The sequence below is a fragment of the Folsomia candida genome, unplaced genomic scaffold, assembly GCF_002217175.1.
Source record: "Folsomia candida strain VU population unplaced genomic scaffold, ASM221717v1 Fcan01_Sc037, whole genome shotgun sequence".
NCBI lineage: Eukaryota > Metazoa > Arthropoda > Collembola > Entomobryomorpha > Isotomidae > Folsomia > Folsomia candida.
In genome coordinates, this window is record NW_019091229.1 from 527,237 (window position 1) to 553,737 (window position 26,501).

The window sequence follows — 26,501 nt, forward strand, 5'->3', positions numbered from 1 at the left end:
AGCTAATACATAGATACATATGTTTGGGTATAAATAAAGGGTTGCACTGCACTTTAAATGTATCCATCCATCGGGTCGTTATTTAGTTAAAAAGAGCAGAGTGAAGTGTGTGCGTAGAGCTTCTTTATCAGATCTTTGTCCTGTTACACATGGCTGGCTGGGTGGGTGGCTGGCTAACTTTGAACAGATGCAGGCACACGGACTCTTGTCTTCTTCTTCTCCCTCGTAACACACCATTAAGCAGCAAAGAGGAGTAGACAAAAATTAGGGAAAAGAAGAAGAAAAAGAAGAGGAAAACACAATAGTAACGGGTTCATGGTGATGCATAAAATAGAACAAAAACAAAAAAAGTACAGAACAGGAAAGCCATTTGTTCTTCGAGTGAAACAATGAGATTTTGAGATTAGTAGATAAGACTGAGAGATGAGCCTGATTTGGTTGAGGGGAATATATTGTGGAAAAATGGGGTAAAGTTTCTGAAATTTTGGGAATACTAGGTTTGATTTGGTTTAAAAATTTGAAGTATTTGCCAAGCTGGGGACTAGCTTTTTTGAATTTAGTCTTAGGATTAGCTTATTAAAATGCATTAATAATTAGTTTATTCGAATTCGGTGGTAAATAAATATGCAATTTAAATTCTGTGCTAAATTACGAAATTTATATGCTTAGAATTATAAAATCTGTTACAACGACTTGGTAACAGATTGATCCCATATTACGTATTCAGAGATAATGACGATAATCCGCAAATTAAGTGTTTAAGCGACGATTGTTAAACTCATCATAAATCCTAAAACCCCGAATAAAATTATGAAATCCAAATTTTACCAGAAATTGGAAAGCAGACAATCCCCAAGAATTTAACAGGACGAGATTCATGCCCTCGGTTACGTACACTTGAAATTTTCCTCGCTTCCTGCCTAGTCTGCCCGGCCACTCAACTTTGTAACTGGAATTGGCTGGAATTGCAACGGACTTGATTTGCATAGAATCGTCGAGACTTTCTCCCATTTTGGCCGAGTGGAATCGTGTGAGTGAAAGTGACTGAGTGAGTGTGGAACTTGTCCCTGTGGACGAGTTGGAAATAAAATCTTGCTCATTTTCATAAAAATAACGATTCCCCCTCCATCACGCACAGCACAGCTTTCACTCTCGCAGAGAGAACTTTAACTCCACTAGTGAAATTACTGCAGTGTTGTTTTCCATTTTGTACGTCGCGAAAATGCGACAATGTCCAGTCCAGTTTTGTAAATCTGGGCAACGTTAATGATAAGATCGCCCATCTGGGTCGCGCCATTGGATGGCCAACAATTTGTACGGATTTTTTTGCAAAGAACAAAAAATTCTTTCGGGTAGAAATCTGGTTTGGTCAAGAAAGTCAAAACAAATCTCGCCATCATTACGAACCTAACGTTTAAATGATGCCTCATACAAGAACCCTTTACCCCCATCGTTTTCCTATCATGCCCCTAAATGACGAAAAACTGGGTCCACATGTGGCACCAGAATAGAAAATACAACGGGTGACCAATTGATACATTAAATTTGAAGTGTTTTCCCTCCCTACTTTCTCTTTCCCGAGAATTGTTTCCCTCCAGAAAAGAAGAAGTTGGGTTCGTTTGTTTTGTCTTTCTCCGTCCTTTCCCCGGATTCCATGCCATGTTTATGAAGAGTCTCCTGGGACCAATAACGCCCGCCCTTATCTTGCCAACGCAGCAGAGAAATATGTACGGGCCTTCATTTCATTTCACCCAGCACAATTTACCCGGCCAGTGGATAACTATTTCGTCCCGACGAAAATTTTGAGTTTAAATGTGCAAAGTTAAATTTAAACAGGTGAAAGTGTCCGGACAAGAGGAAAGAGAAAGTTTTGTGCGTCCGAGAATAAGAAAAAATCGGAACAAAAGGAAGAAGCCTTCTTCTACATAATATGCATCATTCAGTCTATGAAACAAAGGGCGGGTTGTCTGTTGGAGAAAGTTTGTTTTGTTTTGGAAGACCAACTTTTACAATGGGATGGATGGATGGGTGGATGGCTGGTCGAATGGGTAGATTGAGGACGGGAGTGGCTTCATCTTCATGATTTCGTCCCTCTGGGGAGACCTGCTTTAGAGAGAGAAAGCGATGAATTTGTTCAAGTTTAAAGGAGAATTGGGAATGTTGGAAAGTTGGTGGATGGGCTGGTTTGTGTGTGCGAGGATGAATGAATGCGATATGTATGTGTGCAAGGGGATAATGTGAAATTGATCGAGAATGAATATTTGAGAATTTGAGCTCTCTCTTGCCGGATGCGAGCTGGCAGTGATAATGGAATATTGGAGGGATTAGGAATGAAGGGTTAGAGGGAGGGGGCGTGCAGAGGGGATGGGATGGATGAAAGTTGGATAACGTGAGAAAATTGAGGGTAGATAAGAAGAGAAAGTTATTAGAAAAATGATCATATTCTTCAATGTATGTACGTGTGTTTGTTAGGAAGATGAGTATGCTTTCTCCTTGCGAAATTAGTTTGCAGTGGATTTTTGAAAATTATAGATCAGGATGTGATGTCATATTTACAGAAATTGTATGCAAAACTAGTCAAAATTCTGGAATTTACCAAAATTCTGCAACATCATCAATGCAAACTCCGCTAAGATTGGAGGTTGGAAATACTGTCCCGTTCCCAAAATGATGAAAATATGGGTGACACGTACTGGAGTAGGTAGATTCTAGTTTTTATTTTAAAAAATTGCGATAAGTTTCAGAACAAAAATATTCCGCGGGTTATCATCTCGATAAGCGGTTGGTTACTTTTTGTGCATTGTAAACTCCATACTTTCTCCCCACCTGGGAACACTGACCCAACTTAAGTATATATGCATCCTGGATGGCCTTCCATTTAAATGGGTGGCACACAGGATACGTACCCGTCGGCTGAGTCGGATAGAGTGAATATTTCATGGGAGAAAGTACCCGTGAGCAAAGTGAAAGTGTCGGCTATGCTAATTCCATCATCCAGCACCCCGGAGGAGCTGGATTGCATGCATTTCACAGGATTACGAAAGACCAGGAAATTATGGAAATCTCGTGATGAACTCTTGTCTCGAATTTAATTTCCTTATCTGTCCCTATCCCGTTTTGTCCTTGCAAAAAATTTTTACGATACGCGGGAAAGTTTCAGAATTAACAAGATGCCATTAAAAAATTTATAATATCTATTTCCTACTTTCTTTGTCCCGAAGATAACCCACTTTTCGGGGTGGATATCGCCCACATACCATTATTTTTAGACCGGTAGACCCAACCCGCTATAATTTATTACCACCGCATGAAGAAACAGGGCACTTTCTCTCCTCAATATTCGCCCAGTTTAAAAGTGAAAGCAGCAGCAGCTCCGAGAGAGAGAGAGAGACGATTATTACCTCTCATCATCATCCGCACTTTACTTTCTCCATGGAAAACAGACCCTCGCTGTCGACTCGCCCACCGCTTATTAGTTGTTGCTGCTGCTGTACGAGAAATATAATATTTTTGCGCCCACACATTTCACTGCTCTCATCCAATATTCATGTCAGTAAATACGTAGTTCGTAATGGGGACGACAATTAGGCGGAGAAAGTAGGAGAGAAGAAAAGATATTAAATTTTTTGGAAGGGATCAATTCTTCTGACGTGAAATCAATTTGCGGGAAAGAAAGTCAACTTGACAGGTGAAAGTGGGAAGAAGAGAAAAGTTAATTAAACTGGACGAGACATGATAGAGTGGAAATCCAATAAGTGCCCAGTCCACTTCAGGGAAAGGATGGACTGGACTTTCTCCTGTATTTTTGGGAGAAAGCGGCATTTCATGGCACTGGCCACTCTGCGGTGTCCCTGTGGAGAAACTAAGTGGTGGAGAAAGTCGAGAAGAAAATGTGGTGAAGGGAGGAGTGGAAAGGACCATTAGTTAATTGGGGATTTGGATTGACGAGGGAGCAAAATAAAGAAAACAGGAGAGCAAAGTAGGGAAAAATTGGGATGATTTTGTGGGAAAAAAGAGGTAAAAAATACATAGGTACGTATGTGTCAAGTAGTGGGTGGGGATTAAGTAAGGCAAAAATCGAGTTGTAAAAATTGTGGTGTGAGGAATCAACGAGAGATCTTGAATTGAAAATGGTGAGGGATTTGTGGATGTCTTTGCACGCAATTTGTACAAAATTCAGTCGAATATCTAAAATTTTGCATGAATTATTTCAGGATCTTTTTACAAAATCCTAGTGACCTCACAAACTTAAAATATGTACATTTGTAGTTTAATATTTCTACTTAATCTTGCAAAAATCTAAACAAGTTCCTCATCATGATTTTTTCGAAATGAGACATGGTGACATATTTTTTTTAAAGATTTTGATCTCATAAAATATTTTTGGTTCATATTTCCACTTTTGAAACTTGTGTTTGTTGCTTGCTGATTTTGCAAAGTTTACCCGGTCACACCGAGCTAAATTAAGTCCATATTTATTTACTCCCCACCCATTTCATGCTCGACCCTCTCTCCCCCACCAAAAGCCAGACCAGACCTCCCCTTACACATATTTAGCCTTAGGCAACCTTCTTCCCTCATAATTGTCTCGCCTCTTCCCCAGAAACCCACCAAGAATGCCATGGCGAAGAGGAAGATGACATTTCCCAGCGGGAATTTCCACGAGCTGGGAGTAAGGAAGGAAATGCAAATGCAAACGCGTGGTGCTGCTGGATATTGAAACTTTTTTCTCCTTTAAGGAACCCGAACAGAAGAAGTGAGTGTGTTCAGGCAAGAAATTATTTTGGGACGACGTCCCACCGCCGTTTCGCTGGAAAAAAGAATGATGGGACAGACGGAGAAGAGCTCGAGAGCGTTTGAATGTGGGACAGATGCACACACGCGATGGGATCACATGCAGATGTGGATGTACATAAGAGAAGAGGAGAGGTTGGTTCGGAGTGCTCTCTTGCTCTGACAGGACAGGGGTGCTCCGGAGTGAATTGTGGTTCGCCATGGAAGTGGAAAGTTGTTGTCAATTGGACCAACTTTTTCCATAACGGGAAAGAAACGGAACCTTATTTCTAGGTGGGGAATATGGCAGTGGGGTAACGGGGAAGGGTCGGGCCCTTATTGGATAAATGGACGGGGAGAATATTTCAAAAGCGGAGAGAAATTTTGTGATCAGTGAATTTTTTAAATTGTCCGTGACATTTGAAATAAGTTTGCACGGTAAAAGTTTCTAAAATTTACACCAATAACAACCTGGAGATTGCGATTTCTAAAAATTTGCAAATTCATGTAAAAATTGTACAATAATTTTTGGGATTAAAAGATTATTTTGCTTCAAAAATCGATTTCATGAAAATCAGCCTGAACTGAAAAATTTAATATTTTTCTACAGACGAGGTTAAAGAATTATGAGTACCTTTACATATTTTTTTACATAATCTACTGAATAATTTATACAGTTTAAATGCATAAGATTTTTTATAAATTCGTTTTTTTAAAAAACATGCCGAATAATTCTTGATATGATTTCGAAAAAAAATTGCAGTTTTTATCGGGTGTTAACAAAATAGCATTACCTCATTTTGTGTGGGCCCTCGTGTTACCCCATTTTATAGTGGTACCTCGTTACCCCACTGCCTCAAAGTGTTCACCAGGAAACCGTACTCACGACGCGAAATGTATTTGTAGCCGAGCAACGAGAGAGTTTATTTGCTCTGGAGGAACGTAAACAAGATGCTCTTTAATGAACAAGACAACTTTTTGCGGTTCAGGGGAGCAGATGTTGTGTCAGATCAAATCTCGGGAGTATTACGTACTCCGAAACCAAGTAATGAAGACATTCATTCATTCACGAAGGCGCCGAGGACATGAAACAGGTAAGAAAATAAGAAATGAGAAAATCGCGGGGGAATCATGGCACGAAATATGGTCACCCTCGCGACAAATTGACCCCTTTTTTAGACTTGACAAAAAGTCATGGAATTATGAAGCCCTTGAGAGACTAGGGTACATAATTACGGAAAGTAGAATTTGTGACGTTCTGAGAAATTGAAAGCGGGTTACGTTTTTGGTGAAAGTAAATAATGCGGGAAACCAGCTTGTCACCGCGTGTAGCACATTATAAAAATTATTGTACGGAAACTTTCAATTTATTTCTGGAGATAAATTGATTCTTGCCCAACTTTTGTGTTTCTCCATTGTACATATATATGTAAGTCGTTACGACAGAAGTGAAAGGTATTTATGCCTCAAAAATTCTAATTCTGGTTACAATCGTGGAATTTAATTGAGTGATTAGTTCATTGCGTAACTTCCACGTTTTTCTGTCTACGTGACTTAATATCTTATGCAAGATATTTTTAAGTCAATATACGTGGAGGAGGTTTTATTCGGTGGAATTAAGGGTTGTGCAATAATGAAAGTCTTACTTTGTTGTGCTCTTAAAAAGTGCACTCTAAAATGAAATCAAATGAAATTGTCATAAATTTTCATTATGTAATGAAAATCTACAATATATGAACATTTCATTAATTGTCAATTAGCAATATAGTTAATTGTACTAATTGTCTACTAATTTTCATCCGTTTGAACAGAGTGAAGTTTTCTTCGACTTATCGTCAGCACTGCTTTGAAACAGTTTTCAGCTTATTTAACATTTAATTATTCTCGTCGTGTCCCGTTCAAATCCTCAAAATTATTTTTGGACAGTTATTGTCGCTTGGAATACGTATCCTTTATTGATAACTATGTATGCCCAAAACTGTACAACAATGGAAGAGTAAAACTTTCATTAGTACACATCCCTTACTGGAAAATAAATTACATCTGTAATAGTGGAAGAGCCACTTTTACACAATTTGATTCATTTTTACATAACAAAAAACTTGACATGTTCAAGTATCCATTTTCCACCCGAAAAATAGGGAGAAAGCAGACAAGAATTCGTCTAATTGACTGTTTGATCGATTCAGATTCCACACGCTAATACGAATTTAATTTGAATTTTGAGTAGTTTCTATTTGAGGGGGAGATATTTGATGAAAAGTTTGGGAATTTGTAAAAGAAGAAGTTGTATAATAACGTTAATTTGGCATGGAAATTGAATATAAAGTTGTAAAGGAATTGTCATATACTATTGATAAATTCAAAAGAAATGTAAAAAATTCATGAAAATTAAATTCTTCCCACTGTTACACAACACAAAAAATACAGAAACATTTAAAAACTTTGCCAAAACCGAATTGGAGCCCCCGAATTTCGCAAACTTTCCCCTTTTCAGTCTCTTCCCAATGTAATAGCTGGGCTTAAAGATAATGCATTTTACGCGAGTTTTAATACCGTTTGATTTTATCACTGGATTAAGAATATCCCTTTTTATGCCAAAATTGCGTATTGATTCCCTCGAGATTCCAGTGGAGACGCATGTGGGAGAAAGTCACCTAAAAAGTAACGGCCCCATGTAAACATTAACTTTCCCGTGTGTGTGCAATAATGAGGGATTGAGTCGAGATCGGAATTTTGTGGGAAAGTTGTTCCATTACGCGTTATACTCATGTCTCTCCTTTGGAGAAAGTCGCAGTCGTCGTGTCTTTTTCCGAGCAAAAAGTAAGTGGTGTGTTTCTCTCTTGTAATCCGCTCGCCAAGAAGTAATCATCCTGTCTCCTTGATTACCATTTAAACAGAAATTTGGTCAGAGTCCAACTTTCTCTGCTTTCTCCTTATTATATTTGTGTAGTTGGCTACAAGCTACGCGCGCCCATGTTATTATTCAACCTCAGGAAAGCCACAGCGACACACTCGTCTTCTTCTTCAGAGAGGAAAAACCACGGGGAGAGAGAAAGTAGCAGTCGAACCGAGGAAACCGGATCGACCAGACCGTACTTTCTACTCTCCATCGCCTCCAGGGGGGAACGAAATCTCTCAAACTTTCCCTTTCCCGGCTGTCTGGTCTGATTTATGTGAGAGAAACACGAGAATATAAACCGGTCTGCAGTACGACTCCCACTTTCTCCACTGCTTTCTACTCTATTTCACCCCAAATAAATAAACCGCAAGGAAGAAAGTAAGTAAGGTAGGTAAGTAGGGATGTATGTAATATTGGCCAAGTGTCATTTTTACTTTCTCCACATAAATTCAGCAACAAAACATGCAAATTGGTCGAGTTGATCTTTACTGGAAAGTAAGTACGGCATGATTTATGACCCAACTCTCTGATGCAACAGCCAACATCTAAAGATACCAAAGAAGGATGAAATATCTGTCAGAGTTTAATTATGAAATTGGCAACAAGCGTTCGTTCGTTTCGTTTGTTGTTATCAAGGAGGACAAAACGAGAACGAGAATAGAACCACAAATTCCGCGTGATTAATGAGTAAACGTACAACTTGTCAGGCGGAGCAGAGCAGAGTTCAGTTGAAGAGAAAGGGAGAGACGAACTGTTGAATTTTACCAGTAAAGGAAAACAAACGCCTTTTGCGGTGAAGTAGAATTCAAAGGGAATTTTCATCAGTTGTAATTGCTTTCCATCATGGGATCTCGTCTACTTTGCACTATTTATCATCACTTTGGATAATGGGACGGGGAGAGGACGGATTTGTATTTCAGTCCGACTGCCAGACAGCGATAGAGACGGATTTGTCCCGAGAACAATTGATTTCGTTGGGTCGGGGTTGATTTTGTATGAGAGAGTGAAAGCGAGTAGTCAAATAGGCGACGGATCACCTGCTGCGATGTGATTAGCTATTTATTAATAAAACGGGGAGGAGGAAGAGGAAGTAGAGATGGTATTATTGATAAAACGGGTCATATAGCGAGTGACGTTGGGTCTCAAAACGGAAAGGTTAAAGGTAAGGATGTGTCTCGTTTTTTTAAAGGTTAGTTCGGGTCAAAGTTTATCGAAAAACGTGAAATTTGCCTGTCTTTTGATGAATTCGAACGAAATTATTGATCAAAAACCGCGCTATTTTTAAATTATCCCTTACATAACCCTATGATAGTTGAAATGATGGATGAATTGATGCAATCTCGTGCCTCCCCTATTTTTAGCTTCTCCATTTATGTACATATTCCATTCTGTCGTAGTTTTGCTTGAGGGAGAAAGTCTTCCCGTTTTGACTGCAACATTCTCTCCCCGATATGTATTTTCCCCAGTCACAATTTGAGGCTAACAATACGAAATAAGTTGGCACAAGATGTTGACAGGCGGGCGTCATCGTCCTTCTCCTCTTCTCCTTGAAGGAAATGATTACTTGGACAAACACAGACGAGAAGTCAGTGTCGCGTTGGCTGGCTGGTCGTGGAGAAAGCTTACAGTTGGATCCTTCCGGCTATCGAATTTCGTTTATCCCCCTTCAACAAAGTCAATATCTTGCAGAGGGGATAAAGGGCTGCTGCAATCACGGGCAAGACGTCTATCTGTCATTCAGCCGGGACAAAGAAAGCAGGAGAAAGATGATCTTTGACGAGGAGGATGACAAAGCCGGTTGCATTCTATTTATTTATCTCGGGCGAGATTTCTCTCCATTGTGCTTTTCACTCTGCTTTCACCTTTTTGGGAAAAGGTGGGGGAGAAGAGGAAGGAGAAGGTTTTGTTGTCTGGCTGAAATCTTGTTCTGTGTTACATTTTTTCTATTTTCGAAAAAAAACTAGACAGAAAGTAAAACTGCACACGTTTTTTTCTTGGTTTAAAGGCAAGTGAAAGCGATCAATTGATCAGTAAATACGTATTTTAGGTTTGAAGTGGAACGTGGCAATCGTCTTTGGAAGGAATGGAGATGTTCTCGAGGAAGGAGTGAAAGTCTAGGAATTTTTCGGAGATAGCGGAGCAGAGAAGAATCCATTTTTCAGTTTTATCGACAATCCTCCTCTTTCTCTTGAGGAAGAATTGGTGGCAGATGGGGAATGGAGAAATGGACATCAATTTCGGTGAGAAGAACGAGTCGAGTAAAGGTTGTAAGTGATATCTCGGAGCCACGTGGCGTATGAGATGCAGTGAGATGGATCAAGTCGAGTAAACCCACCGGTGCGGGCGGTATGGCATGTTCACCTTACCTTTTTGAGTAATAATATTAACCACGATTCAATAACGGACTGTTAACATGTGTAAATCCAATAGAGAAAGGAGAAAGGTGCTGGTGAGGCTGCATAATTTGAGAAATTTCGACAGCGAAAGAGAAGAATGGGTGAGTGAGTGATAGTGGATTCATTAGTGTTTCACCATCTTTCTTAATTATCTCATTAATAGGTAAGGAATCTCTTTTCATTAGGATGCTTTCTCTTCCCACGCGAGACAGCCTGCTCCCTGGTTGCTTTCTCTTTCCGAATTTTGCTCCTCCTGTCGGAACTGGTTGGTTGTCTGTGAGTGATATGTTTGGCATTTCGAGTCGACGTATCTATTAATTCAGACGGGTGAAAGTATAAGGTAGACCGGGCTGTGTTTGAGAGTGTTAGGTAAGGAAAATCAGGGTTTCATTGGATATTGGGTTTTTCATATAACGTTTTGAATTGGCAATACACTTATATTTTTTTACGGAGAGTCCAGTAAATTACGATCACTTTTGTGCTTGCTACTAGCAATTTTAACATTGATTTTAAATATATAAATGTAGCCTTCGTCTCATAATTTGCATATTAATCAGAAAACCCGCAAAAACCTTGGCCCCTCTTAAACACCAGGCTCTTTAGAAACCCTGTATCAGGTGTTTGCCCCTCATAATCTGCCCCGTTTTCTTTCCTACTTTCTCTTTCACCAGGTATTGATCACTTCCCTGCCAACGGATTAGGTTACTTTCTCCGCCCTCTGGAGAAAGCCGTCGTGTCCTTTTTGCCCCTTATTTTCCAGCGTAATGATTAATTTCCCTCCTGTCGTGTGATGGGTGGACAATGGAGAAAGAAGATGTTTTGGCTGCAGGGTTAGGTTGGATGCTGAGGCTGCGATTTGTGACGGGGGACAAGTTGTCTCCACTTTCAATTAGATGGACACCATACTTTTTGGCTGGTTGACCAACTGGTCTGGTTGGTTTTTTGATACGGGCGTAGGGGGAGAAGAAAATCGACCATATGTCACATCACGTCCACCCGTGGAGAAAGCAAGAAATGATACGGAACAGAAACATGTGCTGGTTCAGAGGTTTTGATAAAGTAAGAAGAGACCCAAGTGGAGAGAGAGAGACGTGATTGGGATGTTGGGGACCAAATCACGGCTCGTTTTCGGACCAGGCCACACACACCACCACGTGTAACGAGAGAGAGAGAGAGAAAGGAATAGAGGAGTGAAGTGAAAGTCAGACCGGATATTGGAGATTGGACGAGATATATGTGTGATAAAGGTTGGAAATAATAATTAGATTTTTCGCGATTTTTGCCATGATAAAGAATTGGCACGGAGAGTGAAAGTGGGAAATGTTTGATGTTTTTAAGGAAATACAGGCAGGACGTTTGTGTTACAAAGTAAATCTCAAAAGTACATAACAATTTTTAACAATTGTTATTTTTCTCCCGATATATATTTCTTTACTTTACAGGAAACATTGCAAATAATTTTTGAAATTTAAATTGGAATGTTTCCTAACTAAAATTTTGCCAATCGAATTTTCCATACACTGATCAAAGGATACAATTTTATGAATAAAAAGTGAAAGCCCTCCACAAAATTTACACATTCTGCAAATAATTACTGATTGTAAATATTTGCCCCACTTTTTACTCTGCTTACAGAATCCCTACCAAAAATTGGCACGGAAGTGAAAGTAGATAAAGTTTAAAGAATTTTTTTTACAAAATTCCATTTTTTTATTACGATGTAAAAGTGGAAGGAGAAGAAGAACTCGCCAAGTTATGGATTTGGGTCGCGTTTCGCACAAGAAACCAGTCTCTTCCCGATTTTTGTAAAGTTTGTGTCACGAAGTGGTAGAGAAAGTGACTGGGAAGAAGAGAAAGTAAACTTGGGAGCCGCGCGTACGTATGTAAAAGATGTCATCAGAGCGAAACTCTCATCATCTTTTTACTCCATTTTTACAACCACTTCAATTTTGGCATTCACATGCACAACACGGAAAAGGGGGGAAAGTTGAGAAAGTGGATATGGTATTTTGGAGAAAGCAGACCCTCCAGCTATCTATGCTTGCCATGTAGGCCGTCATCTTCTAATTAGTTCTGGAGAAAAAGGGATACAATTATTTATACGGGGAAAGCAGATGAAAGTTTTGTGGTGGGAGGGAAAGAGAAAGCAGTTTCATAATTTAATGCTTTTAGTGCGGATATGCATTATATAAGAGGGGAAAGAGATGTGTGTGTGTGATATGCTTTTATTTTTTAAGGGGAAAAGAAGAACAGACGAAATGATTATTGCGAAAGTTGGAGAGAGTTTAATAAGGAGATGGTTTTTAGAGAGGGTTAAAATTTAGGGGATAGAGATAATTAGAAATTGTGAAATTTGAGAGATATGGAAATGTTTATTGCGTAACGTGTACATATGTAAGGTGTTAGATAATCTAGTTATGTAAGAATTAGTATATAGGTATCTAGTTCATGAATTTCAAAATTTTCAGTCATTTTTTTCTCCGATTAAAAATTCATGAAAGTTCTGATTTTTTGAACCGTGACATCTTACAAGCTAAGAAAGGCAAAATTAACTAAACAATTGGGTCATGAATAAATAGGTGAATAGTTTTTTTTTTTTTTACATATATTCCACTTAATCTCTGTTCAAAATTTCCACTAATTCTCATTGCATTCCATCGAAATATAAATTAGAGTTTTTTTAAATTTTCATATTCAACTGAAGCTGTACCTAAAAAGTGTTGTCAAAAACCTACTGATTTTAATTTGTGATGTATAATTTCTATCTCAAATTTTCATGAAGGACACTTGCCTATTGTAGGTGTGGTCAGTTAGGATACCCAACCCAATTTCTCACATCTATTAATAAGTACACCCATTTCTTGCAGGCATGACTCCGGAAAACCAGACCACTAAATAAATACATATAAATAAATGATACGCATTAAATACATACGTACTACAACAACAACCCTTTCTCATCAGCTGCCCCACTCCACTCAAGATTAATGCATCTCTTACATAACGGCACGATATTTAATCATCTCGTACATCGTGTCATACACTTAATACACAGCAAGCAACGTACATAAATAAATTGCAGGACGGCAGCTGCATTCATTTCGAAGTGAATGGACTCTTGCTCTTGAGGAAGATATATTTCCGTCTCCTTCAGCCGAGGAGAGAAGAGAGAGGATTAAACATTATGTACGAGAGGGGATATGTACAAAGATTGATTAATATTACGTGGACTGGAATGTGCAACTGGATAAGATTTTGTGGTTTGGTTTGGTTTGGAGAGGGAGATGCATTTATTAAATTTTGGGGTATTAAATAGATATCTTCATCAAGTTTTAGGTAGTTGGTAAAAGGATGAGATGCGAATACGATGGGTAAATAAAATTGTGTAAACACAGTGATTGTATATTTGGTTGTGTAAATATGTAGGTGTCCTGTTGACAGTTTAGAATTAAGTGTGTGAATAAATTTTGTTGGATTAGCGAGGTGAAAGCAGTATAATTAAATAACTAAATAGTTAGGATCTGATTAAAAATTATGCTTTTACGATAAATTCTAAATTTTACTGGGTTTCACTTAATTTTTAGCATGCTTAAATATAAATCGATAAATATTTTTAACAGATGTGTTTGTTAGCTATAAAATTAGGAAATATTTTTGCAGTTTTTTCAATAATTTTACCCCGCGATTTAGCAAATTCCTTAAGAAATGGACAACTTAAAACAAACCGGATGCAAATAATCACGATGCTTGACATGAAATAAACAGCTCGTCCGAATCATGTGCATATTATTAAATAAAAATAGCAAATGCATACGTCAGGATAAATGAATAGACATTTCCAATAAAAAATTAATGCGTATGGTTCGGATCATACATAAATCATGTGCTCCAATTTTGACACTTGTAACACAATATTGACTCACATTCTTTATGCTGCCTCCCTTTTTTGGGTAAAAGCTACTTGACTCTGATAGAAAGCAGGGCAAGAAGGCAGACTGACTGACTTGCATCGCTGTCAGTGAAGCGACAGGAGACATCAGTCAAAGAGGAAGGAAAAGACTGCCTCAAGTGGAGCCGATTGTAGCACTTGACTCTTTAAGAAGTTTGCGAAATCAATGGAAATTTGGGACAGGAAAGATTTGGCGATTTTCGAGTGGACTAAGGTCTTTATTTATTTTAATGTATTTTGTTACATATTTTCGTTTGAATTCATCCTCAATCAGACGTCTGTAACCTCTTAAATTAAACGAGGTAAATAAAATTGGAAAATAAAGACACAAATTTGCACAGGAAGTATTTGATTTGTGTCAATTAACGAGATTATAATTTCCCTTTGCAATGTTTGCAAATTTATGAAAATTTATTGGGTTACAAAAATCCCGGAGATATGCAACGATTAATTGTGTGTAAATTTTGTAAAATGAGTAAATACACGTTTATAACACGCTGTAAAACAATTTAAGAAACAAATTTTGACAGATTTATCCCTAATTATCATTCCTCCTCTCCTTCATCAATGTATGTATCTCGGATTTTGCAAAATTTATCGATTTACTGGGTTACAAAAATCCCACCAATATACTCAAAAACGACGGCATTCATTAATTTGCAAAAACATACCTCTAATTTAACTCAGATTTTGCAAATTTATGCATTTACAGGGTTACGATTCTGCCTAAAAAATGGCCACATAAACTAATTTGCTTAAACCCACCGCTTCGTTACGCCTCCATAACTAAAATTTAACCACCGAATTCGCAACAGATTGACTCTTTCATGAATGATTTTCATTCTTGTAGTTACATAAAGAAACTGTAAAACTGAGCAAATTGACTTTGAACAAAAAGAAGAAACTTTCGAGGAGAAGCTATTTTTGGGCTGGATATTTTTTTAACTCCTCTTCTCCCAAACTACTTACGAACGAACGAAGAGAGCGAAGGGTGAAGAAGATGCGGTGGGAGGATATTATCCAGTTTACGACTCTTTTCGTTAAAGTATAGTGACGAGATAGCTTGAGGAGAGGGTTAAAGTCTGGAAAAGACGGAGAGAGAGAGAGAGAGAGATGCAGGCCGGAAGGAAGACTCAATTTAGCAAAGAAAAAAAAATAGGAAGAAATTCAACTTCTTGACTGAATTGGTTGGTGGGTGGGTGGATAAAGTTAAAGTTAAAGGTAAATGGACCGTGCAGACAGGATGGGACGGATTTTGGAGGATTTTATTTACGGGATAGATAATTTTTACGCTAAATATAATTGATGTCATGATGCGTGCATCGAAATCTGCTTATTTTTGCTTGGTTGGAAAAATTGCGAAATCTTGGATACATTTTTCAAAAGTTGAGCGTAATGAGCTATTTATGTTCTGGAATTTGTAACCCAACAAAAATATGTCAATTTGACAACTGTAAATATAGCAAGTTATGAATTAAAAGATTAATTAAAAAATTCAAAAATAGCAAGCACAAATTTAATTCCGGATACCATTTTTTTAAGTTGAGACATTTTACACCGTAATTGGTATTATTTACATAAATTTCTTCACGTTTGCACAACTCTGCAAAAAATATGAACTTACAAACCTATGTAAATTAATCACAAAAATCTAAAAAATTGTAACCTCTTTTGTGGCAATTTTTACTCCGTAAATCGCAACCCAGCATATATTTATATCTAAAATTGTATACAGAAATGCGATACCTAAATTATGCATTTAAACAGCAAGAAAAATGACCCTCTCCCCGCCAAAAAATATGCCTTGATTTTTCTTCCCGATCTTTTTATAAGTTTCTGGATTTCTCCGGATTACAAACATTGTCGCGTCAATGGGACGGAATAAGGAGATCCTCCCTGCACACTTGCACCCTGTCCCTTCCTCCATCCGCCCGTGTAGATTTTATTTTTTTGTGGTTCGTGAAAATGAATAAAATCGAAATGAAAAGGATTCATGATTCCCCAGGGACGCGAGGTAAAACCGAAAAGCCACAAAAAACCGGGAGATGAGATGAGGTAGGTTATCGGCTTTTGGGATTTCCTACTTCCGCTCGCTCCTCCGCTGACTCGGCGGGATTTATTTCCACGACTCAAAAACTCCTCTCCATTATTTTACATGAGCCCGGACCAAGAATCAAGCTGGTCATGAAATGAAACATAATCCGAACCGGAAGTAGTGGAGAAAATGATGGACGTACGTACGTAATCTGGATTCTGCTCTCGAGCTTTATTTAATGACTGCACCCACCTGGTAAAAAAATCATGATGGGACAAAAGTAACTCAAATGTATGTATTTAGGGGCTGGACAAGGGAGACGTGGGTAAATTTTGGATGAAATTTGATCCCCCAAAAATTTTTTAATCAATTTAATGTATATACATGGATTTTAACAATTCGTGCTGGTAAACTGCATTGATTAATATTGTTTTCTAAAGTAGTGCAAAATACAAAACTTGATAAAAAAGGTATGATAGGAGAAAGGTATGCAGCTAAAATATATGTAAGGACGGTGCATGAGAGATGTGGGAAAATGTGGGGGGACTTGTAACCCATACATTTACCCGATTTGTAGCAAGAAAGTTGTATGAATTTATGTTTGTAAACACACTTGTGTATGTTCATCGTGTACATAAATATGATAATAATAAATGTTAATTGATGAACAATAATTAAATCTAATCCTAAGTAATTGTGAACCGTCTTTGTTTCGCAATTTCATATTTAATTCTGGAAAACTTTGTGCCATTCACGTATAAATTTTACAAATATTGCACTGAATTTTTTACGCCAATCTTCTCCACGCGTGCCAACTGCACAGCCCTTTTTTAGAACGTTTTGTACAGAAATTTAAAAATTAAGACAAACATTTACAAAAATTTCCTCAGGAATGCGTAAGATAAAAGCGATTACCTATACAAATGAATTAGGTGCCAGTGTATGTATGGCCCTTTACCTAAGTTTTCCGGTCATGTGACTGGTACAATTCAAAATTTTGACCAATTTTCCCCCACCAATTTAGCATTTTGACTTCACATCCCCTCCGCACGACCCCCCCTCCTTACCATCCTCTCCTTCACCATACATACATACATAGCTATGTACAGGATCGGAGGTGATGAATGGGGCTGCCTCGTAATTTATGGCGGCTGTCGGAACCGTCCCCCTCCATCAGGCCATGCTCGATTGCACCCGCTAACTAACCCTCTCTCGCGGACGAGTGTTGCTTTCCTGGGTGGGAAGGAATTAGCAGTCGACGACGACTAATAAACTTCTCAAAGAAGCGGAGGAGGAGGAAGTGCAGTCGCAGTCGTCGTCGCAACGACCACGACCACGACCAAGAACGAGAAACAAAACAGAATTGTAGGGAAAGAAAAGAGACTTGATTTCCACTCCAAGAAGTTGAAGAGACTCATTTAAGAAAGAAAGACGAGATTGAGGCTTTTGGCTGAATGGGCGACAAGTTTTGTGGTGAAGTTTATGGGCAAATTTGAAGCCATTATTTGGAGATGATGACTAAATATCTACTTGTTTTTAGTGTTTCTGGAAAGGGATTAAATTTGGAGGGGAAAGGTTGAGAAGATAAAAAATATATTTAAAATTTTGGAAATTGAGAAAGCAAAATTTGAGAATTTTAATGGAATAATTTTAATGTGATGGACTTTGTGCAATTTTTAAATTAAATTAAGTACAAAATTTATTTTTCGTGGGAGACGGAAATTTTGTAAAGTCATAAATTTTAGTTAATCAGAGTTTCCAATTTTCTTTATTTTATTTCGAAAAATTACCGTCCTGCGGTATGAATCATTTAACTAAATTTGTATCACAGTATCAAAGAATGCAATTTCAAAGTTTGCAAGTTACATACATATTTAAAATTGCAGTATGATTTGATTCCGAAACTTAAGAAAATTTAGGTAAGGATAGAACGTCTGGACTGGAAACATAAATCTGTAAATATTTCATGAAATTTTTTAGAAATGTTTACCTAGTCCAAAAATACGCAAAGTTTGCATGAAAGGTAAGCGAAATCAAATTTACTTTCATTTTAGTCCAGCTTTCACTTTCGCTATGAATTTCATCCACATTATTGCAAAATACTTCCTGTTGGGGAACATTAAATAAGAAATTTTTATAGTATTGGATTGTAAATATGACTTTGTAATGGTTCCTCTACTCCCCCGCAACATGAAGAAATCTTGTTGCTGTATGCAATTTTATTATCATGACGCTCTTATTGGGTTTCCCTTACAGGGAGAAAAGGAGGATGAAAGGACGGGCAATTTTTTTGGCTAAGGAAGAAGAAGTTATTGAAAATGTGGCGAAGTAAAGAACACAAAGGAAAAAAAAATAGGAAAAAAAGTTATACCTAAAAAAGTGAAAATATGGGAGCCGTGCATAAATAATGTGATGGAATTTTGGTACGAATCAAACTCGTGGTATGGAAATACGAAAATGACAAAAATAACAATTTCCACTCACAATGTTTGAGGAAAATCTGCCAAAAATCTAAAATTTCGCTACAACGCTTCCCACATAAAGTTTATTTCGCGCCCTCCTAATTTTCATCCCAAGTCGCCCTTTGCCCCTGCAGATTCCGGGCCTCCCTGACATTCAGTGGTCAGTGTTTGATGAGAATAAAACTACATGAAGAAACTACTTCAATAAATTGTTTTCTGCAGGATTGCAAGGAATTCGAGCGCCATCTTACGAATAATTTCTATAATTATGTACGTATGTATTTTTGTATAATACAAAAGGTGACCCGTCATATTCCTCGCATTTTTTGCAACTTGCAGTTTCTGTAGTTTTTTGTAGCGCAAAAAATTTCAAAACAGTACAAAAAAAATCTTTGAAGCACTCATCGGACCACGCATTTCACCCTAAAACTGTATAAGTATGTGTACCCCACACTTCACCCGCACGCACCCTCCCCCACTGGCCGCCTGGTAGTGATTCTTCTCGAGCTGGGTGTAATTGTTGTCGGTTGAATGGGAATGATGATGAGCTGCCATGTATGTCAAGTCGAGTTCCGCTGCCTGGGAGGATTTCTCCCATCGCGGGATGATTGTGCCCATGCGGAAGGAAAAGAATTCTCAGCGGAAGGAGCCAAGCTGGTGTTGGCACATATCCAGAATAGAACAAGAAAATCATGAACAACAAGATTCCCCCAAGTCACCCTCGTCGGATTTGGAAATTTTTACATGGAACGTGCGGATAGGATGGGATTCGGTTTATGGGAAATAAGATCTGTCACCAAGTTTGTAACATAATTTGGGGTGGAATTCTAATTTGGCACCCTGTTTTGGGATAAAAGTTTGGGGTTGTGCGTGCAGAACTGTAAAATTTGCTAGAAATTAGGTCTAATTTGTCTTAATCTTTGTTATATAAATTTGACAAAAGTCTGAAAACTTAAAATTCTAAAACAATTGTTAAAGACTTTGGGTAAATTATCTAACAGTTCTAATGTCGCATATGTAAATTTTCAAAAATTTCCTACAAATTTTCCGACGCGTCGGCAATATTATTTTATTACCATGCATAACATCGTTGTTAACACTTTATGAACAGTCCCATAATACCGAAATTAAGGAGAGAGACGTAAATTTTGTGACATGTGTAGACGAGTTTCAAGTAAATTTGACAACAAATGTGATACAAAATTCTGGGAAGATTTTCGAAAATTTATATTTTTGGACAAATTTCCTAAAATATCTAAGTTTGCGCCAAAATTCTTATGCGTAGGAAGGAGAATAAGTAACGGGACAAATTGGACTCTTATCCAATTTAGTTAAGAGATTTCTGCCTGAAAAAATTCATGAATGGAAAATAATTTGGAAATTTCTCTTCCCTTTCATTTTACGAAACAATGGGGCAGGAAGGAAGAGAGGGGACAAGTCGTATTTTATTTATAACGCACGTATATAGAAACAAAAGAGGCGAGTTTCTTGTTTCTTGTTTACTCAGGACAAAGAAAGGAGCGAGATTGATTCTGGTCTCGAAATTGAGAAGGCTTGCTTGGCAAACAAGATGGACGGAATTGAAGGAAAGTTGCATTATTTAGGTTCAATTAAGGGGTTGGCAATTTCGAGGGGGGAATATGTACGGGCCTCCACGTGCCGGGGGGTGGAACGGGGGTAATTTCATGCTGGGTAATTTTTAGTATTTTACAGGGTGAAGTGGGGACCGGAAGTAAATAGTGTTTTTTTACTTGATTTGGGTGAAACGGAACAGGATTCTTGAGGAGAAGACAGAGGATGAGTTTTTTGGTGTGTGAATCACACAGTGTGATGTAATTTTTCATCTTCTTATGAAACTGTGTTCTTGTGGTTTGAAAGGAGTTTTCGTGACGTGTTTAAATAAATTTTTTAGGATAAAATAGCTCAAAAATTCGCATATTTTTGTAGACTTTCTAAAATTATGTCTCGCGTGTTACAATAGTTAGCAAGTTTATCAATAAGCTTGAGTTTAGTGCACAAATTATTGAAGAAATTAATCCAGTGTAGCAATGCGTGCCGAGTTTTAAGTCAAATTCGAGGTACAAATTGAGACTGAAAGTGAAGCAATATCAGGGGCCTACTTAATTATTAGCAAAATAGCATTACTGCTAAACTGAGACATTTACATGCAATTTCGTACGCACGAAAAAGTATAATAATGTCACATATCAATTAGGAATTTGACTTTTTTGCGCTGTGACATTTCGATACACCTTTCTGTACCTAATTACCACGTTTTTTGCACACAGTCCTTAAAAATAGTTGGAAAATGCCTGGCTGAAATTGATGGCGACATTTCGCCCTGAAATTTCTGGCCTTTTCCAAGAGGTCAGAAGGTGATGTACATACATATCTACAGAGAAAAGTGGTCTTCCTTCCTTTCCAGCACCCAGTAAAATATTCACTGTGGAACAAATCGACTCATTTATGCACCCACATAACTCGAAAAGTCGAAAAGTGAGAAATCCATCATGACTTGTTTCTTACTCGCCGAAAGTGAACTAAAAGTAAATCCTGCCAGCCTCCACCACTTGATAAAAGTGAGTTGGAAAGTGAAAAAGTGCAGCTAGGAAAAGGGGCCCCGCATTAAAAATGTGGGTATTGTTCTGGGAAACTTGGGAACAAGAAAGAGGCAAAATTTATAAGGGATTTCGTTAAATTTACACCCTTACAAATTCGGTATTAAAATACTACCATGTAGTATTGATATAACTCTACCAAGGTGGGATTGATCAATACTACCGTGTAATAAATAACACATTGTTAAATAGCGGTAAAATTTCACTACCAAGCGGTAGCAACTTTAGCACCGAGAAATCAATACCTGCCTGACCATACCAGATTTCTAACCGCGTACCCATCCCTTAAAAATACGTTCCATTCTTACCGCACGGCCCCCACCACTATTTTTGACACGGGGAGAGGTGCATGCATAATAAATAATATCACTTCATAACGATGAGAGAGATTCCGTGTTCAGAAGTTTTCTATAAAAATTTATTTTAGTATGTAAGTAACGCAACAATTTTTGTAAGGGGGTAAAAATCCCAGAAAAGAAAACTGATGTAATATTTGATTTTATACAGAATGTGAACCATAATAAATTGATGGGGGATTACGTAAGTGGTGAAATTGGTAATAATTTTTTTAAAGGTGGGAAAGCTACACTCTTAAAAAAATCAATAACCGTTGGTATTGATACGTGACTCTACCGCGTGGTATTGATCCGGTATTGAGTTAATACTACGTGGTAAAAAAATTAATACCAATTAGTATTAAAATTATTACCATGGGGTATAATTTCAATACCGGTTCTATACCAATATGGTATAACTGTTTAATACCAAGGCGGTAGAGTCACGTATCAATACCGTTAAGTTTTTTTCAATACCAAGTTTCTAAGAGTGTACATACATGAATAGAATTGGGTTGTATGTACATTTTCAATTATTATGAAGTGGATGAAGGGAGGGGTACTTTTTCAAAGGGTGTGGGTATCCTGTATGCTTGTTTAACGGGTGGAGGTGGGTTTCTGTGTGTCATTGTGATCTTGATTAAGTGTACACTTGACGAGGTAGGTAACAAGTGAGGTTTTTTGTGTATGTAAATATTGCAAAGTCGTTGAAGTAACAAGTTCAGTTATAAAATTAAGTAACGTAATTCACTCGGATATTCGTAAACTATTATTGAGGTTACACATTTATTGTAAAGTTTTAAAAAAATTCAAATTTTTCAACAAGATCGATTTAACCTCTTTATTTGCTCGCTGGCTGCTTGCTTGAGTTATAAAAATTGGATTGAGAGTTTTAAAAATCGAGCATTGTTTGATGTAAATTGTACGACAGCGTAATAAACAGTTAACAAGCCATACTTTCGTAATTTTGGTTTTACTTAAACAAAGTAAAACTACTTATCGCAGATAATCGATAATTATTTAGAATTTGTACATAGGTGTAAATTTCGACTTTGAAGAATATTCCTATGGAAATTCATTGCGAAAAGTGTGCAAATATCCCGTCCTAAAAGATGTTAATGGATCCAATATTTTTTTCAAATTGATACTTTGACAGGCTATGTAAAGTTATCTATTCTTTAACCTTTTCCCTTTTATCAAAGACGTATCCATGCACACACACATTTTCCCATAAAGGGTCCGTATTTACCTCTAAACGAAGCAGCGAAAAAAGACAAAACGCCGCCTTGATGATTACATAAGGCGAGTAGAAAGTCTTGTGCGAGGGAGAAAGTGACGCAATAAAGTGGTCTTTTAAGCCTCCTTTGAGACTCAGCACCCATTCATCTCACTCAGTGTTGGGATCACTGCCTAAATTTTTAATAAAGCCGAAATTTCGGTGAGATGCATCACACGAAGGAGGAAAAAAAGAAGAGAGAAGGAAAATGCATCGCGCTTTCTCCATTGTGCAGATGAAAGAAGTTCTTTTGGGTGAAAGTATTTATTTACGGGATCCTTACTTTTATTTGGGGGGAATGAATAGATTGCAAGTGATAAGTGGTGTGTGAGTAGTTATCACGTTAGGAAATAGGCGATAAGTGGATTTTGGATGAAAATTGTTTAAATGAAATTCAGATTTTAAAAAAAATTCTTATTCAAAAACGACATTTTGATTACACGCTTACATACACAAAACTTGGTATCAATTGATCAGAGTGATCAGCGGTATGTCGTTCTCAAATTATGAAATTAGCGATAAAGTTAAGAAGTGGATTTTGATTTTTTGAATGAATTATCGATTTTTAATGATTTTTCAAAAATCTATTCAATATTAAAAATTACAATTAATTTAATTGCACATTTATCCATCATACACAAGATTATGTACTTTCTTTAAACTTTTCAAAATTTTAGCAAATTAGGTTTTCCAACAAATTTGCTACTTTATTTACTACGCGATTACACATTTGTATTTTTCTGACTAACCATTACACAAATTTGTAGTGGATTCATGTCCACAAAAATGCGCCCCTCTTAATAAAATTGATCTCTTAAAGATGGTTACGTAAGAAATGGGTGGTTTAAGCGGTTCGATTTTGTTTTACCAAGAAGCTATTCATCTCGAATCGTATAAATTTTTAATAAGACCGAAATTTAGGTGAGATGCATCTTTACTCAATTTCTCACCCATTGTGTCTACATACGTACATCCAAGAGAAAGGTGTTTGGTGAAAGTGGGAGTATTTTTCCCGTGGTAATGAATTGATTCTTGTGCGGACGAAAGGGGAGAAAGTGTTGGTGGATGGATTTATCTGTGAACGATGTGTTATTACGCGACCCGAGGGACCGCTTATCGGCCGCACATCCCTCCAAAGCCTTCCTCGTGATAAGCGACCCAGCATAAAGACGATGGAGGAAGGGGGACACATGTTTCCGCCTCATTGAACATTCATCACGACAAATCTTAATCCGCACAATGCCCGGGTATCGGGAGGGGGAAACGTGCCTACCTAAATACCGCAAAGCCGAGGCTAAACTTGGATGCAAATTTGACAAAGTTGATTTGCATGGCACAATTTTGCAAACTGTAGCATAACGATATGAGAAATTGTGCTATATTGTGAATTCAACTGGAATTTAGAAAATTGTATACATTTATTGCTATGTATGTATTTATTTTTAGCAATATATTTGCAAATTTGATGTAGAGTTCAATAATTTTATTTTGCTTAAAATAGTTTTTTACTTGAAGACCTTTGTGGAAAAATGCACGAGCTGGATAAATGTAAATTTGACTGAACTAAAAGTTCGCAAATTCTATTTTTTTGCAAATTTTCGCTAACAAAACAGCCTATTCGTATACCCCAGTTCTTGCGACAAACGTTTGCATGCAACTGCATGTATCCTCAAAATTGCTATTTCATTAAGTAATGTCACATTTTGAAACCTAGAATTTTCCCATTTTTGGAAAATTATACAATTTTGAGCCATTTTCTTACCTGGACCACTCGCAGCATCCACACCCCCAAATGATCCGAAGACCAAGACGAGGAGGACGAGTGGGGCTCGTGGCAGTAATACTTTTCCTCCCATGTTTCTTGTTATCCTTGTGCAAAAAATCTGCAACATTTGGCACCCCCCATCTTCTTACACATCGTCACTCCCACCAACAATAGTAAATGTAACTATGTAACTATTAATTGTAAATAAATTCTACCCCACTAAAAGCACAGATCACCACCTTTTATTAGTTTGGTAAAATGAAATATCGACGTAATTTATCATTTAACCAAGTACGAGGCAAATTGAGTCAAACGTAACATGTTTTCGGTACGTATAAAAATTGGCAGTTAGGATTTTCTCGAGTTTTTTGGCGAACCATTTCCGAGTTAAAACTTATAAATTTGTGCAACATTTCTCGTTTTTCGAGCACACTTTACATCGTTCGTATTATATAAATGGGGAGAGAAATTTGTCAAATGCGGTATTATGATTACCGACAGAGACAAATTGGTAAATCGGTAAAAATTGGTGAACTGTTAAAAACTGGTTAACTAAAATTTGTCCATGTGCATAAATGAGAAATGTGCAATTTCTCTCCTTTACAAATTTTTGTCTTAATTGGATAAGAAACTTATCGGATGTGGTATTATTTTTGTTTATCAACACAGTTGGTAACTCGGTAAAATTGGTAAAAATTTATCAACGAAAAACTGTTCAGTTAGTGAAAATGTGCAATTTTTCTCGTTATTTTCTCCCCACAAAATTTTGTCTCGTTTCTTTTACGCGATTTTTACCGGATGCGGAAGCCAGTTCTTAAAGCGATGGATGATGGCTGCAGTCACAGCGGGGTTGTTGCGTGGTGAGGGAAGTGGAGAGAACTGACTCTCTGGTGCAAAGTGGGATCGGATTTTACCCAAAAAACAGATCCAGATCCAGAGCAGAGCAGAGGAAACACGGTTTGACTTTGAGTTTCTGGTGGAAGCTGGGTTTTCGTCTTGTCGGTTTGGTCTCGTTGCTTTGCAAAATATAAGGACAATATTGTCCGTACTTTAGTTGTGTTGTTGGGTCTCGGGTATGTATGAATTTGGGGCAAAAGTGTCAGCTTTCGAGGCAGGCAGGCAGTCGTGGTGTAGGCCGGACTTGGAACTGGAGGATCTTTAGGACTACCACCCACGGCGGACATGGAAAATGGTTAAGGGAAGGAAAAAGATGAAATTTGAGACGAGGCAGGCAGCTTCTCGTCTTTGGTGTTAAATGGTCTAGGAAAATTTTGGGTTTGGTCAGTGTTTTGAGGAAAAGAAGAAAGATTTTTTGGGAAACTTTGAAACTGTTTGGGGTTAAGATTATTTTAAATAGTTAACCGAAGCATGAATGTGGTGCTAAATAGCATGAAAATTAAATAGGGATTGGTCAATTTTTTAAAAACAGTTTTTTTTAACTTGTGGGGGTTGGGTTTAAGACTTTTTTTCATACTGAAGCACCAACGTATGCATAGTGTTAAATATTAACTACGAAAATTCTTGGTTTGGTCAGTGTTTAAAAAATGAATTTTTTAGGAGACTTGCAAAATTTCAGGCTTCAGATTTTTAAATACTGAACCTAATGTTAAAGACCATCAAAATTTTAGGTTTGGTCAGTTTAACTAAAAAATAGGTTTTTTTTAAACTTTACAGTTTTTGGGTTTAAGATTTTATTATAAATTTGTTGTTTTGTCAGATTCATTTAATTTTTTAGGACAAACAAGAAATTTTTGGTTTATTTACATGTTTCTTTTTTGCTTAGGGAAAGTTGTGCGATTGGGTGAGAAATTAGGTTGTGTGGAAAGATTGTAATTTTTGTAAATGAATTATTTTCCTCTTCCTTGCAAGAATTTCTTTATTTGGAAAACTTGATTAAAAAAGGTTGGCAATTTCCTGTAATCAAGGCGCCTTCCTATTTTGATTGTGAGATGTTTCTCTGTTTAGAAATGAGTTGATTTACATCAGAATC

At 37.4% G+C, this 26,501-nt stretch overlaps 1 protein-coding gene across 3 annotated transcripts in view; it reads right to left on the reverse strand.

Annotated features, from left to right (window-relative positions):
* LOC110861002 (chondroitin sulfate proteoglycan 4-like) overlaps positions 1–25,374 on the reverse strand; it is a 62,305-nt gene extending 36,931 nt beyond the window's left edge. For all 3 annotated transcript variants that reach the window (XM_035860831.1, XM_035860830.1, XM_035860832.1), the window contains exon 1: positions 24,509–25,374. In XM_035860831.1, the coding sequence (XP_035716724.1) occupies positions 24,509–24,638 (130 nt within the window). In that variant the 5' untranslated portion in view covers positions 24,639–25,374. The remainder of the gene's footprint in view (positions 1–24,508) is intronic.
* Positions 25,375–26,501: the final 1,127 nt, after the last annotated feature.